Source organism: Artemia sp. Qi Xiang Cuo, chromosome 4, assembly GCF_049724085.1.
Source record: "Artemia sp. Qi Xiang Cuo chromosome 4, ASM4972408v1, whole genome shotgun sequence".
Classification (NCBI taxonomy): Eukaryota; Metazoa; Arthropoda; class Branchiopoda; order Anostraca; family Artemiidae; genus Artemia; species Artemia sp. Qi Xiang Cuo.
Window position 1 is genome coordinate 30,124,588 of NC_142797.1, and position 18,596 is coordinate 30,143,183.

At 33.4% G+C, this 18,596-nt stretch overlaps 1 protein-coding gene across 4 annotated transcripts in view; it reads right to left on the reverse strand.

Annotated features, from left to right (window-relative positions):
• Positions 1-1,515: 1,515 nt before the first annotated feature.
• Positions 1,516-18,596, reverse strand: part of LOC148952981 (uncharacterized) — a 44,986-nt gene continuing 27,905 nt past the window's right edge. For 3 of the 4 annotated variants that reach the window (XM_089088220.1, XM_089088219.1, XM_089088218.1), the window contains exons 6-12: positions 16,998-17,041; positions 14,771-14,912; positions 11,677-11,718; positions 8,642-8,725; positions 5,757-5,841; positions 2,357-2,458; positions 1,516-1,892 (exon numbers count right to left, since the gene is read on the reverse strand). In XM_089088220.1, coding sequence (XP_088944346.1) covers positions 1,639-1,892; positions 2,357-2,458; positions 5,757-5,841; positions 8,642-8,725; positions 11,677-11,718; positions 14,771-14,912; positions 16,998-17,041 — 753 coding nt within the window. In that variant the 3' untranslated portion in view covers positions 1,516-1,638. The remainder of the gene's footprint in view (positions 1,893-2,356; positions 2,459-5,756; positions 5,842-8,641; positions 8,726-11,676; positions 11,719-14,770; positions 14,913-16,997; positions 17,042-18,596) is intronic. The other variant, XM_089088221.1, reaches the window with a different exon arrangement.

Sequence of the window (18,596 nt, forward strand, 5' to 3'; positions counted from 1 at the left end):
GCCCCAATGAGCCCTCCCTCGATAATCTAGGACCCCTGGGTCGATGCGATCACCCCTGGGGAAAAAAAACAAAAAACAAACAAACAAACAAATAAACACGCATCCGTGATCTTTCTTCTGGCAAAAAATGGAAAATTCCACATTTTTGTAGATAGGAGCTTGAAACCTCTACAGTAGGGTTCTCTTATACGTTGAATAAGTTGGTGTGATGTTCATCAAGGTTCTATAACTTTTAGGGGGTCTTTTTCCCTTTTTTTGAAAATCAGCCAAATATTCTCTGGCACTGAACTTTTGATGGGTTGGACTAAACTTGATGAAAATTATATATTTGAAATAAGCATTAAAATATGATTCTTTTGATGTATCTATTGGTATCAAAAACCCGTTTTCTAGAGTTTCGGTTACCATTGAGCCGGGTCGCTCCTTACTTACAGTTCGTTACCACGAACTGTTTGATACACAGAATAGAAGTAATGATACAAGTAATAAATGTTAAAAACAAAAATCAACAGTTTCCATCATTTTAGTAGTAGTAGTAGTAAGTCATATAAGCTAAGTCGTTTTCTTGTAAGAAAGTTACGACGCAAAGTTTGGATCATAAACAGAAAATAGCTTTGAAATTTGACTTTTGCTACTGAGCTATCAATTTAGGTATATGGCCCGAAAGCTTCCTAATTCGGATTCATTCTGAATCGGTCTATAATTTTAATATATATATATTATATATTATATTATATATTATTGACTATATATATATATATATATATATATATATATATATATATATATATATATATATATATATATATATATATATATATATATATATATATATATATATATATATATATATATATATATATATATATATATATATATATATATATATATATATATATATATATATATATATATATATATATATATATATATATATATATATATATATATATATATATATATATATATATATATATATATATATATATATATATATATATATATATATATATATATATATATATATATATATATATATATATATATATATATATATATATATATATATATATATATATATATATATATATATATATATATATATATATATATATATATATATATATATATATATATATATATATATATATATATATATATATATATATATATATATATATATATATATATATATATATATATATATATATTTGTCTTTTAATAAGTATTTTATATAGTAATTTAACTTTAATCATGGTTGCAGCGACAGCGGCAACATAGTAAAGGACAAATCACGACCCTAAAATTTATATATAGAAGTTATCTAACATGAGTCAGAAATATCAATATAAAGTAAATATAATTCTTTTCTTCATTTCTTCAGTTCTTTAGAAGCTAATAATTGGGAGCTTTATTCTAAATTGTTAGAAAGAAAAATATTGATAGGAGTTACGCAGCAACAGGCTGCGAGTAATTATATAACATAGAATCCTAAGATAAACATAAAATTGGGTGCAAATCCTTTAACATTTATTATTTCTTAGATATCGCTTACTCCATTCACAAAAATTAAAACACATACAAAAAAAAACATGAAACCTAAAGCGCCAGATAACTTCCACGACCAGAAGTAACCACCTAACTTTCAGCCGGGGCTTCCACGGCAGCTTCAGGCGCAGTTTCTGCAGGGTTTGATTCGACAGGTGTTGCTTCGACGGGGGTTGCCTCTGCAGGTGTTGCTTCTGCAGGTACTGCTTCTGCAGGTGGTGCTTCTGCAGGTGATGCTTCGGCAGAAGGGGTATCAGCTGCTGGTACTTCACCTGCCTCAACAGGAGTTGGTTCAGCAGTAGGTGCTGGTTCTCCATCTGCTAGTGCAGCTTCGGTGAGAGCACCTTTAAAAATTGACTTAATTTAGCTTAGTTAGCCTTAGTTTAATTAAAATTGACTTAATTTAGCTTAATTTACCTTAGCTTAGTTAGTAAAATAAGAAGAAAAGTAAAGAGCAAATCATGAGCTTTGAAAAAAAATTATGCGATTGGACAAAATGGAAATAAAAATGACAATACGCCACATACCATGCATTCCAAGATCAACATTTTTGGCAATGGCATTTACTGTCTAAAAATGGCAACCTCTATAAGTATTGACCATTCTATTTAGTTCATTGCCTCAGACTTATTTGATGTTTGAGTGATTTCACTTGCAGCATAAAACATATTTGATGCATAAACTTTTGGCTATAAAACGAGATTGAAAAAGGTTTTTCAAAATCTAGACTGACAGACAAGGACTACACAGAGTATCTATGACGACACTTAATTTCATCCTGACTATTTGTTGCACATAGTCAATTTACCTTCAGTAGCAGGTTGGTCTGAAGCTGACTGATCTGGAACAGCTGGCTGCTCTGAGGCAGCTGGCATTGTCTCGCCTTCAGCTGGAGGTGGTGGGGCTTGACCTAGTTGAAATAGTAGTTAAGAATACAAGTAGCTTAAGATTATATGTCCTTTTTTACATTGATAAAGGTACTTTCTTAAAAATTGCTTGCTGATTTGCAAAGCTGTAAGTTGTGACCCGGGCAAGTTTACAAGCAACTCCTCCCCCTGACATCTGATATCTAAAAATTTCACATTTTTTCTAATAATTCACTTTACTATTTTGTTCCTTCTGTATTTTTTTCGAAGTTCGCTTTATTTCAAAATTTGGCTCTAAAAAGAACAAAATGACATGAATGGAAAACTATCAAAATCCTTTACAGAATATCTCCCGATTCGGAAATAATGTCCCTGGGCATTTAGATGGTCCGTTAAAAGAGCCTTTGCCTAGTTTACAACCTGCAAGCTCTGTTTGAGCAACTGGGAACTGGTATAAAATAACATGTAGCCGTACCTCTACGCAGAGGGGAAAAGGAAAAGCCCTCACCCCCTAAATAAGATACTTATTATAAGGTGTCCCTGTCCCATCTAAGAAAATTTAGAATATTTCGATAAAAAATTATACAAGACTAGTTTCCTTGGAAACTACGTATATTATCCCTTCCAATAAAGATCAAACCAGCCTACAGTTGTGCGTAAAAATTCATGCTTAGAACGAAGAACGAGCAGAAATGCCAGATTGTCAGTTTAGAACGGAGGGATGGGAGGAGGAGGTTCAAATCTTGAGGGAAGGACAGCACGGCAAAAAATAAAACAAAAAAACTAATTTTAAGAAACACAAAAGCAAATGTGGAAAATCCAAGAAATTAGGTAATCTTGAAATGTTATGGGAGGGAGCTTAAAGCCCTGTGTTTCCTTACCAGGTTTAGAGCATGTACCCTTGTATGAAGTTAAAACGCATATTATGTGTTTTAAATTCATACAAGTGTACATGCTCTTTCTTAATCCAAGGGATAGTTAATAATTAATTGTCTTATCGAGGATATTACCCTCGATAAGACAAATAATTATCAACTATCCCTTGCATTAAAAAAAGAACGTACAAAAACGACAAGCAGTGCAATCATGTTGACTTAGTTATAGTATAGAGCTCTGTGTCTTCCGTACATATTATTCCCAGGTTGGCCATGCCAAGCAGATGGCCGTGGAAACTAGGGAGAGAGGTCATCTGATAGCAAATCAAAATCTATAATACTCCATTAAGGACGAAACACGAAAATTGGGTAGCTCGGCTCCCCTTCAAAGTTCCTTGTGCACCTTCGGCCCCGTATGACAGTAGATAAATGTTTCAAGATAGCTATTTATACCACAATAGCCGGAAGGTCCAAAAATTTGCCTCCAGGAGTGGCATGATTCATGCAATTCCACAAGCAAGGGTCCAAAATTATGTTGTGAATAAGACAGATCTTAATGAGCTTATGTTGTGAGAGCTTAAGAGCATATAAGACAGATCTTAATGAGTGTACTTTAACAGAAGCTGGGCGTGTTACACCTTGTTGAAATTAAAGTCCTACAAGGATTTTCTATATATAGGACGGAAAGTCCCAAAGTGAGGCCTTTGAGCTCGTGTCCTAAACTACCCATTTTAAGATTTACAAGAAAAAGCACAGTGTGCCCCTTGTGACTTGCGATGAGTCAGGGATTATTTAGGGAAAGCTCCTAAATATTTAACATTCATCATTCAAATCTCCAAGTTCGAAGCATGATTATTGGATTTTCCAAAATTAAAAGCCATTAAGTACATAATTCGCCCATCCTTAACCACCAACTAATAGTACTAGGATATAAATTTACCTGTACTTGAAAATTAACATCAACCAAATTTAATCGAGCAGTTCGTGGTAACGAATTGTAAGTAAGGAGCGACCCGGCTCAATAGTAACCGAAACTCTAAAAATCGGAATTTCCCCCTTCCCGGGGGAAGGGCTGCAAGCTATGAACTTTGCCCATTGTTTACATATAGTATTGGTTAATGGGAAGTATAAAGCCGTTTCAGGAGGGATTTTTTTCTGGTGGGAGGGTGTCGGAGGAGAGGGTTACGGGGGAGGATCCTTCCATGGAGGATATTTCCTTGGGGGAAGGGACATCCCTATGAAGGGGGTGCGTGATTTCACAGCATTGTTTAAAAAAACGATCAGAAAATAAATTTAAAAAAAACTAGTTTTTTCAACTGAAAGTAAGGAGCAAAATTAAAACTTATAACGAACAAAAATTGTTACGTATATTAGGGGGTTCACCCCCTAGTCAATACCTTGCTCTTTACACTAAAGTTTTTTTACTACTTTCAAAAGAGCTATCTATTCTAATTAACCGGCCTTTCTGATTCAGGGGTTTGTGATTCGAACAAAATTCGAACTTTAGCGTAAAGAGCAAGGTATCGACTAGGGGGCAAACTCCCTAATATACGTAATAAATCATTCGCATATAGAAGTTCGTTACGTAGGTTAATTCGTAAGTTACGTCAGAACAAAATTTCGAGAAAGCCATTTAGCCAAAAAAGTAAAATTGATATGCGATTTACGTTTTTGTTGTTCCTGTACGATGAACCAAGGTCAACGCTGAATTAGTTCAAAAACGTTTGAAAATTAAATAAAACAACTAGCGTTCTTAACTAAAAGTAATTAGTGTCTGTAAAAATAAAAGCGAACAGAAATTTGTTCATATATGAAAAGGAATCTACCCATTTCAACGCTCCACTCTTTGCGCTAAGGTTTGAATATGTCACACGAATTTATGTTTTAAAGCAATAAAAAACATTTGGGTAAAGAGCGAGGTATTGAGGAGGGTACAGCCCCTTTCATATGCAGAATAATTTCTGTTCGTTTTAAGTTTTAATGTCGCTCCTTACTTTCAGTTAAAAAAATTTATTTTTTTATTTAATGTAGAACAGATTCAAGTCATAAATTAAAAGATGCATCTTGCTTGTTTCCTTCTCCTATGTTTTTAAGTAAACCTTAAACTGTATTATTATTGTCTATGAAGGAAGGTAAATGAAAAATAGAGAGAATATAACCCAAGACAGTAGTTCCCGCCCCAGAATAAGGTTTCTTGATCCTACTCCAAGTACTACTGTGTTACTTTATTTCACACATCATTAAGGATCTTTTGAATCGATTCTGCGGTACCATTTGGTTTGTTGAACTTTTTTTGACAACACTGTCAATGTATTTCCCGTGATTTTAGAGTCAAAGAGTATTTGGTACTCCTGTAATGGTTCAATCTTATAATCTACTGTCATAGATATCATATATTTCTATTATATTTCCTAAATTTGTTGAAATCCATAAACCTAGTATTTAATCTCATAAATATAAAAAGTACCTTCTATTGGTACGGCTTCACCTTCAGCTGGGGGCTGTTCTTCTCCTGCTGGTGTCTCAGCGGGAGCACCTTCCGCTGATTCAGCCTAGAAAAAAAAAATTATTTCAAATTTTATTTGAGGAAAGCCTTTAATCTAAGCATGGGCACCACCAGGGAGGGGGAGGGGAGAGATAATGACCTTTGTGGAAACTGGAAAACAAGACAAAATCTTTAATTGAATCAAGACAACATGATAAACATTATCAGTTAAATCTCAGTAAACACATAACTTCCAATAGTACTTGAAGAAGCAAAAGGTACCAGTGAATGTTGTACTTTACGTCATTGCAGTGAGGAGAAACACCTTTACTTAAGGTTGTACCCTGGTTTATCCTGCCATAAAAAGTTCAAATAACTCCAGACTCAAAATGGCGAAATATTTTACGACCTGAGAGTCTCCAACCAAATTAGCTAGAAAGTCTTCTAATTAATAATTACTTTTGGTAGGTGACTGATGGCTATCGGAGTATGAACTATTCTTTAAGAATAAGCCTGGGATGTCAAGGCAGTGGAATTAAAAGTATTTAGGATCATAAAATCCAATTCAAGAAAGTAAAAACGCATCTATTTACAGGTTTGCTGTGTAATAGTTGGAAGTCAAAGCCCTTTTGCCACAAAAATTTTATGACAAATAATGTTTCATGACTTGGAAACATCAGATTGAAAATTCACAGACGAAAACGTCAATTTAAGTTCATACCGTGAAATTAAAATCATATTTTCTTGACAAAGAAGGCAAATATTATCTAACCTAAAGGCCAATTTATAGATCTAGAAGCTATTCTGGGAAAGTCTTGTGGTATCTTTGTTGTTGGAAAAGTATATATAGGCAAATGTTTTTAGTTTATGGGGAGCATATATTTTGGGCTTTGGGTGAGATATTTTTAGCAAGAATAATATAGGTGAAACTTCGCATGCATTAAAACCTATCTCTTAAAGTGTAAGTAAACCTACCTGTATTTTCTAACTATTCACTTTTAGTAGGTTTTATCTTTGCTATAACCATGTTTGGCTTGAGATACAAATTTTTTTTTACATTTTCTGTTAGCATAGATTAGCTGTATTAATCTTTAATAAAAATTACTTCTAGAAATACAACTTAAGAAGTCTACAAATTAAACATCCATTTGTGAGTAACTTTCAATATCAATTATTAATATAAAACATAGCTCAATAAATTGGATTTTAAATGAACCGTTAATATTTTATAACTTGTGTTGCATCTTGCCTTTAGATCATTATAGCAATAGGTCTTACTAGGTGGAAGGCTTGGTACCTTAGGCTACGCTACCATGAGAAAGGTCATTTTGACCAGATTCCTCATATAAAAATCTTTTGGAGCTGCTTTGGAGCTACCCAAATTCCAATTATTAATCCAATGGAGCTTTTGTATTTAAGAACCAAAAATTCTCCTTAGTGTTTAATAGCGATAATGAAAAAATCATTTAGTTATAATTTTTTTTTAATAGGGAAATTTTAACTATATCTAGCAAGATGTTCCTAATTCATATATTTTGAAACCCTCATTTGAATTTTATGGCAGCATTTATTAAGCATTATTTTTTTTCATCGCTGATTTTTAACCATACGATCTCAAAAGATGACTTACTGCGGATCTGGCAATTCTAATCTTGTCAAGAAATATTTCTACCCCCCCCCCCTCCCCTTAGATTCCACAAAAAACCAAAGTTCCAAAAACATAACACTCGGGAGGGATTATAAGTTGATTTAAGCTGATAACCACAAGATGACAAAATCACTCTCAAAGCTGCTGTTCTCTCATAAATTATTCAAAAAATCCCTCCCCCAAAAATTACCTCCTAAGGTTTGTCGCATCATTTGTCTGATCTCATTTAAAGTTTGCCTGCCCAGCCTTTTTACTTCACTCTCACTAAAGCACAAACAAAAAAAAAACAACAGAGAAAATACAAAAAAGGGCTTTAAAATGATATACGGTCGAGGTAAGTTCTCATGCTCCGTTCGAGTCCTTTCTCCTACAGAAGTTTAAACAAGCCACTCTGACTGGGAGTAAAGATATCCTGTACACAACGTCCGAGATTAATGCTCATTCTGAGCCTCGGATTTTTGGTATTTTCCCCAGCCTTACACTCCCACCCAACCCCAAAATCGTCGTAAACGCGCAAAGGAGAGTCCTGGTACTTGCACTGTGGTATCTACCCGTGACAAGTGTGAGAAATCTTGCATACCCTCATTTGTTGAGTGGTACAATTCAAGCAGGTAGTACAAAATAACATGTTGTACCTCCTTATTTATTTTACACCCGATAGTTGCCAAAAAGTTAAACATTATCTTTACCGGGACTTCAGAGAAGAAAACAATAGTGTGAAACTAAAGGGAAAGTTTTTAAGACTGAGAGAAGCTATTTTTGCTAAAACACTGCTAACTTTGCTGAATTACTGGACTGGAACGGGTTTTGGAATATTTTACAAATATGAAAACAACTATTTCCAACTCTTCACTATTAATCCATGGTCTAAATTTTCGACGAAGAGTGTAATTACACTCTTCTTTTATAAAAGTATCATCAAATTTCTATTAAAATTGTACATTTTGATAATTTCAATTTAGGCACATGGTAATGTCGGGCATAAATTAAAAGTTATATTGTGATTGAGCCTATGCAACTCCTATGATATTCGCGCGAACCAAACCACGAACTCTAAGAATGACCATTCCCATTTTGAGAAGAAACATATTTTCAGCCTCCCATTGGAACTTTTATAATCTAGCAGTATAAAAATGATATTTCTCTCTCTTCCTATTAATATTTAGGCTAAATTTGTTGCACCAAAACTATTTACAATTTGGCTCAGTGAATAACTTACAGCAGGTGCATCTTCTGCTGCGGGATCTGACGTAGCCTCTCCTTCAGTGGCACCTTCTGCACCACCTTCTGCGCCTTCTCCTTCCTAGAAAATCATAAAACCATGAAAATGAGCTCCAAGAAAACCAATAAAAACCCAATTTCGGTTGAAAAACTACCTTCATAATCAATAGACCATTCCTTTCCACAAATTATTGGACCCCTTTGAAATTTGCGCTAATATTTAAGAAGAAACATAATTCACTGTATTCTAAAATTTGAACACAATATTTGTATTTTAATATTTTGGAATATTTTCCGTACTTGGAATAATACGACCGTTTCTCTTCAGAAAATGACTAAATTTCTTTCAACAATACTCTATGTAATTAATACCAAATATAAGTTGAAATTTTCAGTATTTTGTAAATCGACTTTATAGCGAGCTTCATTTCTTCTTGAAAGTGACACCCAAATCAAGAATTCTTGGAAGGATCTATTAAAACACCAAACTTTTTAGTCACTATAAGCTTTAGTATATAAGCTGATACGTAAATTTTTAGTAACTCATTAGTTGCTTTGAATTTACATTGAATTTTATCTTCTCCGGTGTAAATATGTTGATATTGTCTTTCATTCGGCTTCATTACTATCATAACTGTGACTTAAACAAGCACACAAACACACACACACAAGCACATAACCACACATACACATACGCACACAACAGCCAAAATTATTTTTATGGTAAAAATCTCTGTAGAATAGTTATAAAATTTACTCTAAATATTTGAAAACCATCCCCTTTAAATTTCAAACTTGTTCTATTGATCTTCATTTACTTAAATTATGAAATGACTTCTTATCAAGGCAGTATCCAAGGGGGGGGGGGTTACCCGGTTTGACCCCCCTCCCCGAAATTTTTGACCGAGCCGAAAATAAGTCAAAAATTAGTAAAACCTAGGTAAAAATCAGTAGAATTAGTCGAAAACTGAGTAAAAAATTAGTAAGCCCCCCCCCCCGAAAGAGTAAAAAATTAGTAAACCCCCCCCCCCGAAAAAAAATCCTGGATCCGCCCTTGCTTCTTATATTTTGCAGAACACCTTAAATTGGACTGTTGAAGCTTAAAATTGTACTCTTTATTGGAAAACACCAAGTTATTCATAAATTTATGATTCCTTTTTATTATTTGTCGACATTTCGTAATAATATAATTTTCATAATTTTTGGAGCTTCAGTAATGCTGTATGTTATGCAACATATGGTGAGCCCAAGGGTGTATCCAGGATTTTTGTTGAGAGGGTGTGTAAATTTTCCAAGGGGAGGGGGGGTTACAAAAGAAACTTCACAAAACGTATCAAAACTTGTTTATATTTATTTTGGTTATTTTTCTATCAACGGTAGGTGGTTCTGTTTTTTTCTGTCAAACAAACGGGGAGGGGGGTAGACCGGTAACACTCCCCTGAATAACCCTTGTTCGAGCCCAAACTACCTATACACTGAATGATATTTTGATTTAAAAGAATGTGAATAAAAAACAAGTGAAATTAACTTTTATAAACCATCAAAACCTAAGCGTCAAAAAGCTAAGCCACTTTTTTAGACATACACTCCAAAAGAGAGGAAATCTTCGAATAAATTTTTTATTAGATTTAGAGATATCCCGTTATCAACCACGCATGCCTATAATTACGATATTTTTTATTCATAATAAAATAGGATGAAATTAGTTCAGTAAAAATGTGCCTACAAGCGAAACACCATTGAAACTTTGCAGTAGGCAAATAGTTATCATCATCTTATCCCATTAACAAAGAGATAAAACAAAGCTGCATTTGAGCCGATCAGGGGATAAATTGATTAATGCAATGTTTTTTATAATTCGACGAATTTAGCGTCAAACCACATCGTTGACTCTCAGCTTTCTATACTCAAAAGAAAAGAAAAAATGTCCCCCACGACTTTTAGAAGCTACTTAAAAAAAATATTTACTAGGACTATGCGTTAGCTTACTGTGTCCTGTTTTATTTCTTTATTGTTTAGTCTTTTCTGACTGAGTTAAAGTGTTGCATTATATTCTATAGTATTTTACTTAATAGCTTTTTCAAACCCAAAGCAACAAAAAATAAAATAAATTGAAGATTATCTTTACCGGGTGTTTGATAATATAAACCAGTGATATATATTTTTTTTAAATTCCCATGGTCATTTCGCAGACTTAATCAATTTGGCTTATGGACGGCTCGCAACCATAATATACCAACTAAAAATTCTGACCTATTAAACATCAAAAGTATTACGAAAATACAGAATGCGTTTCAGGCCAGGGACGCCATTTCACGACGATTTGAGGGGGGGGAGGGTACGGCGTACGCTACTACATGAAATATTTCTTGAAACATTTTCTTGTGAAAATTTTCCGATACCTCGTGTCTCATTGAAAATATGAAGGGGCAGCGATCTCTACTACTTCGTCTCAACGACGTCCCTGCTTCAGGCCAAACTCCGTAACGACAAGATAAGCTTGTTACAAGGATTACAGCTGAAACTGATTAGAAATGTTAAAAACAAAACTCTAAATAAAATTAAAATGTGAATCGAAAAAAAGCTATAAAGTAATAAAATAAATGAAATATTAGCAGATTAGCCTCCGGGACCGAAACGAAGGGTGGAAGAAAGGTTAGAAAAGGGGATATACTAACATTAAAAGCAGGAAATAAAATGAAAATAAGCAGTTTAAATATATAAATTAGTATGAAAAGAAATAAAGTCTAGTACCTTGAAAATAAGTGTTTAAAGCGTTAATATATTGCATTTCAAACTCGCTGAAACATACCTTTTTCTATTCTAATCTAGGTCATCTAGGTAAGAAATAAAGAAAGTCCGAGGTGAAAGTCAGGTTCTTCCAGTTGTGGACACACTAAAACTAAGAATAAATAAACAAAAAGGGGGTAGGGGTGGGAGTAAAGAGATTGAGTGATGTTGAATGGACTAGGCGGCCGCTTCAACTGGTACGGCGTCCTCGGATCCCGGGGCTCCTGATTCGCCTTCACTTACTTTCTTTTCATCGCCCGGTTTTTTGGACCACTCGGGCTTTTTCTGAAAAACAGAAAAGAAAACATTTTAAAACAAAAAGAAGAGTTTACAACTCCTGAAAACTGTTAACATCTTCAATTAGGTAATTAATGCATTTTTAATGCTATATAATAACATAAGTAATTTTTTTCCAATATGAATACTACTCCAGTTCTCCAGACGAATGTAAATATGCTATGGTCACAGCCTAAAAAAAAAACAAAGAGATTCTTACAACAACAAAAATTCATGACATAGGCCTACCCTTTCTATTATTGCTTGTTTGAAATACAAAAGGGGGAGTATCGTAATGCGTTTGACTTGACACTGGCACACTGACATGTATTTATAAAATAAGTCCTTTCTGTTGCTGCTGTTGTTGTTGATAGGGTCTTCAGGCGGATTGTCCTTTTAACGTGTAATTTTTATCTTATTCTTACTTAAGACTTATTGGGAAGAGTTTTTTTTTGTTTTTCTTTAAAGACTTTTGGGCAGTTAGATTAATCTGAGCACTTACTCAAATAGTAATTAAGCCCTTTTTAATCGGTTGCATTCAAATATTATACCTACTTGTTTTGCTTGTGTTTATTGATAGCAAATTCCTTCTGCAGTGTCTTAAACTATTTGTTGTTTCATCTACAAAGTACGAAAATGTTTGTTAGCCCACTTGTCACCTTTGTGCTATTACTACCAAAAAAATGAATGCTGAATGGCAGCCCCAAAAATAAAAAACGTAGCGTAAACTCCTTTGCAAGGACTGCAACAAAAAACATTTTGCCCCCACTAACTACCATAAAATCCTCCCCCACAAAAAAATGCTGAAAGTTTCAATTCGATACCTTGATCAAATTGGCCAGTGTCTGTTACACTTAGCCAATCAGTAATCTGAAGCAATCAAATAATGCTATACAATGAATAACAGTTCCTCCGAAATATTTCCGCAATCAAAGTCAGTGATTTTTTGGACGCTATCAAAAGAGTATATTTTTTTATGTCTAAAGGCTATAGATAAGCGAATATGTTTCATTATGGAGATTACAGGTTTCCTTAAAATATGATGAACTTTATATACATTTTGGTAGCTATACCCTGTTTTGTCCCACGGCAGGAGGACCGAGTTTTATAATTTTGTATCCTTCTTGGTACAATTTAGAGGCCCCGGTACAATGAGTTACATTCTGAATTTTTTTTATAAAGTACAAATTTTCCTGTAGATTTTGGTTTTACTCACTCCTTTCCTGCTTGGTTCAAGTTTTAATTCACTAAAAACTTTCTTTTTTAATGGTAAATTTTAACCTGTTGTTCAGATAATACAAGTTATCCTTTGGCTGTACAATTTTAGTCAGAAAAATGGTACAGTTCGCTTCAAAGTAATGGCAATGTTGTTCGGAACCTTAAGGCATGTCAAGTCGAAATAGCAGCTAGCTGATTTTGGTGCCTAATGAAAGCCAATAAATAAAATTGGTGACGCGATAGTACCTTCTTAACGTTAGGTAGAGAGCCATTAATACTTTCTGGCAAAAAATAAATGTATTTTTTAACTTTACATTTTTGTTTCTCGGGAGTGGAGAGTGTGGATATAAGACATTAACAAAAATTTGCCCCCTATGTGCTTTTATATGCACTCCTGACTTCTAGTTTCCAGACAGCGCACCAATTCTTGCAAGTGATGATCCCTTAGATGCCTCTATTCATAGAGGAACTATCATCCTCTCTTTATAATTTTAATGATTTTTTTAAACAATAAAATCAGCAATCTATACCCCTGTTTTGGGATACCTGAATACCAACGTCAGGAAGCTGCTGCCTCAACTTCAGACCCAAACAGGTCCGACCCCAGCACCAGAAGACTGGCATTAGTATTAGTGTTTCAGATTTTGTTTTCAATATTTGTAGATTGGACCGCCACTTCGGATTTAGAGACTCGTTGCAGTTCTTTGTCAATAGAGTATTATCTCATCTTAAAATAGTCATAATCATGCTTAAATTCAATGTTAAAACTACAAGAAATTAAATATAGAACACAAACTGCTTTTGATACTTCTTAGTACCTAATACGGCCTATACATTACTAATTATCTTGAGAATCAAATCAGGAAAACAAACTAACCCAGTCGATTGAGCATGCTGAAAAGGTTTTGGAAAGAAAAAAAGAACTTTGACGGTTTTCAGAATATAACGTACAGCAAAGAAAAATCTTTGAAAATATTGAGAATATAATGGACACGAGGTTTCCGCTTCAGGGTTGCCAGAGATCCCCTAAAAAAAACTTGGGTTGGCTGAACTCTCACCAAAAATAAACAATTTGTATTTATTGCCAACACTCTCTATTTACGAGCCTTAATTTCTCGAAAGATTTCAGTAAACCAGATTACATTTGGGGGAATCCAGAAAACATTTTGGAATATAGCTTGGTCAAACAATAGGTTATACAAAAAATGTGGTTCAATACCGCTTTCTAGGTCTATAATGAAAGAAAGGTTGAGGTGGTTAGGGCATGTTGTACGGATGAAGGATGACAGATTGCCGAAGATTGTTCTTTTCGGCCAACCATCTAGGGCTAAACGGAAAGCAGGTCGTCCCCATCTGGGGTGGGAGGACGTCATAAAAAAAGACTTAAAGGAAATGGGAACTTCGTGGGCGGGTGTAAAAGTGGAGGCTTTGAATAGATTGGGGTGGAGGTGGAGCGTGCGTAGCTGTGTTGGCCTCAGGCGGCTTGGTGCTGCGATGAGTTATTAGTAGTAGTAGAAGTAGTAATATAGCTTGGAATATAAATATTTTTTGGAATATAAATATTTTGGAATATAGCTTAATATCCACTCTAATATCAATGTAGATCCAATCTACTTAGTTGAGTCGATCAATAGATCTAAAATTATCAGTTTAGAGGGAGTTTGTTGTAAGTCTAATTTTGAAAGAAATGTTGAAAAAACACATTTATCAATAATAAACAAATATTATATTACATATTTGTTGAGAGATCCCCTTATATTATTGGTAGGTATCAAGCTTAGAATGAATGAAGCATTTGAAACATTTTCAAAATCGACATAAAATAAGTGTAAATTTTGATTACCTCCTTATCTTCTTCTTCCAGGGTGAATTCCTTCTTTTTGACTTGCTTAAGTTGGTTGCGGAAGTTAAATTCAGCCGCCTTCTTTTGGAGTTTGGCAAATTTATTCTCATATTTGGAAACTTTCTTTAATGTTGGTTTGACACTAAAAATGAAAGTTTAAATTATGAGTCTCAGCTCTCTCAACATGCCTGAGCTTTCAAATAAACTTATGTTTAACTTAGAGTAGGTTAAGAGTAGATATTGATGTTAAAGCAATTGGAAAATCCTAGAGTTCCAAAAATACTATTAAAAAGTAAAACAAGTTGTGGGAACGAGCTGCAAGTAAACAGAGACCAGTCTCAATTTGAGCCAAAATACTAAAAAAGGAATTTTTATACAAATGGATGCATCAAAATTATTTACTTTGTACAGTGATTTCAAACACTTACAGTTAGAAATCATTAAGTTTAAAATTAGTTATAAAAATTTATTAGCATTATTAAATTTGGAAGATTTTGAAAAAATGTTGGAAAGCACCCTAAAAAAAGGGACAATCTTGTTAAGAACTGCACTGTGGAATTCCGCATGTCTAAGATTAACCCAGAGTAGAAGTTAAAAGCCCCGACCTAAAATATTACAAAAATTCATATTGTTTTCGAGGACAGTTACTGATGTGGCCTGTGGGCTTATTTTTTGTTGTTTTTTCTTCTATTTTCCATGGGGGATAGTTTAGAGTCAGTGGCTGTAAAGTATATATATATATATGTATATATAGAAATTGAAAGCTCTAGTGCCCGTTTTCAGCAACTAAAAAGACTACTCGGCCTGAAAGTGGTGATGTCTGCAATTTTTTGACGTAGAACAGTAAAGGTCGACAAAAGAAGACGAATTCTAGAAAAGTACGTTTTTAAGCTAATATTTTCTAACTTTCACCGGGAGATTTTTCAAATAAATGCAGAGGAGATATAATTTACCCTATATGGATGCTATGGGTTGACAGCTTCTTTATTGTATAATAATATACTGCAAGATAAAATATTACCCTCATACGTATATCTGAACGGCAGGAGGGGAGGTGGAAGAAATCTAGAGAGGAGAAGACTTATTGGAAGAATTCTCCTGGAAAAATGTAGCACAGAGTATAGAACACGGCAGGGTAAAGAGCATGGTCTAGAGTAAAAAGAAGGGAGTTGACAGGGCATATATTTAATTGGGAAATTATTTATAACCAATTTTCCTTATAAGACACAGCTAAAGGATCGCAGAATTATTGGTTACTATTTTCCTACATCTAGCGGCAAAAAACAAACAAAAATATACACAATCTGAAAAATGGAGCATTGAATACACCAAAATGGCGTGAAATACTTTCTAACACTATCCTAACACTAACAATAACATAATAAATAACACTATCCTAACACTAACATTAACATAACACTAACATATCGTGTCTTATGTTTTGACCTCAAAACATAAGACACAAGTATATCATCTAAAAGCTGTGTTTTATGGAATTTTATTTATTATGTTTACTCTGATGCGGCTGGTCTGTCGGTGAAAAAAGCTCAAATTTTAGCATGAAGTTTGAGTTTTTTTCGTTTTTAAGGCACTTGTTCTGTAATTTAACCAATTTGTATGACCATTTTTTACCAAAATACTGATCTTGTTCGGTAAAAGTTACCAGCCATTTCATTAAACCTGCTCCCCGCTCCCACGAAAAGAATTGCTGACGATACATCTGCCTGAAGTAGAACATTTTCTCTTTGTAACTCTTATTATGTTTGCTTCATATCAGAAATAGCCTTTCTTGTTTTATTATAATATGTTCCGCTAAATTTTCCCAATTTGGATTTCCTAAGAACAGTCAATCAAATGAAAATTTTAGAAATTTCGTTAAAAATACTGGACTTTTACCGTCTCATTTTGTCTTGAAATACTTGAATTAGTAAATCAATTGCTTGATAGTCGCCATAAATAAGTTGCACTCTATGCCTCACTCTCAACCTCGATGGCACAGGAAGAAAAATCTTATCACAGTAGCCAGTAAATAATCTAGCAGAGACTGTAGCTCCTCAGGACTGTTAGAATAACTCAACTTGATAAATTATCTTTCCGTCTTTATACTATGCGTTTACTTTATCCTGGCTGCTTGTATCTTGAAAGGTGCTCTGTTTTTAGGGTTCAGTCAATATTACGTCAAAAAAGAGCTTTAACATTCAAGGTTAGAAAAAATAACAATACTTACAACTTGCCACGGAGGTCGTTGACTTGAATGTTCAATTCGTTGATCTACAAAAAGTGACAATATTATTAAAATTCTATATGGTTTAGGAAATCAACGGCAATATACTCATTCTGGCAATCCTGCATGAATAATACTTCTAAAAAAAACGTTGTAATAACAAAAAGAGGGGTATCATTGAATTCACAAGAACCCTCTGTCCATATATAATCATCTCTACAATGGCAATCGCCAACCCCCCTATTGGGGCAAGATATAACCCTAGGCTTTTTTGGCAAAATAAATATGGCCTTTATGGAATAGACATTATACAAAACTACAACAGACCCTATAATAATTAAGTTCTTGTTTTATAATATACATGAAGTTTCTGTTTATCAGATTTTCAGTATTCCGTACCATTTTAATCCATGTTTTAAAATAGTATATAAATAATACATTTATTTAATTGGTCTCATTCTTTCACGATGACGCGATGCTACAGAGCGCGTTAAGTATAAAACGCCTGTTCCACGCAGACGCGACCATTTATCAGAAATGAAGAACAACAGAAAAACATATTATCAAGAGACATATTTGTCCCGTTATGCGGGAGTGGGGGGCTAAATCACGGCAGGAAGATTATATTTTGAAAGACTTTTTAATGAGAAATTTCTATGGTTTCACTTTTTTATTATTATTGTGTTTCTTTCTCAGAATTAGTCTTTCTGCAGGATTACCCTCATTTGTATATATTCTGTTTGGTAATAGGTTTTGTTATACCACCAAATATATGTTGTGATTTCTTTATTTTTCACAAATTTTTGTGTGTATATGGCTTTAGGGCTTTGGAAATACACGATCTATCTATCTATCTATCTGTACGTAGAAATACGAAACAGCGGCAGCGACATATTCTGGTTAGTAAGTTCTGTGTAATTAATTAAGAATTGGTAAATCGAAACGATCGTTTACGGCTTCATTCTCCCCATTAAACAATATTTTGTACTTTTAGTTATTCGTGTTTATTGTGAATAGTTTCCCTAGAGTGGGGCGGATTTTTCTTTTAATTTAGCTTTTTATCAATGTGCATTTTATTCACTTATTTATTTGTTTATGCATATATATATATATATATATATATATATATATATATATATATATATATATATATATATATATATATATATATATATATATATATATATATATATATATATATATATATATATATATATGCATTGTTATGCTTGGCACAGTAATAAATTTACAATTACATACTTTTTATTTTATTATTTTATTTATTATTTTACTATTTTTTTCAGAAGGTAGCCGATTGGTCAAACCTGAGCTAAAATGTAGCCTACTTGATGGGAATTTCAAGCTCCTTTCTTCAATATTGATTAATGAAAATAAATAATAAGAAGTGTTTTAAAACTCTGGAACTAAGACAATTATTGTCTTTGTAAAATGATTCAGTGAATATTTGCTTCCCTTTTTAGTTTTATGACCTAAGGTCATTAAAGTGACCTATAGTTTTTCTGGAGAATCAAAGTACTCTAGAATAAGAAAGGATTTGGAGATAAAGTTCACAATAAAATTCAAAGTAAAAGATTTGTATTA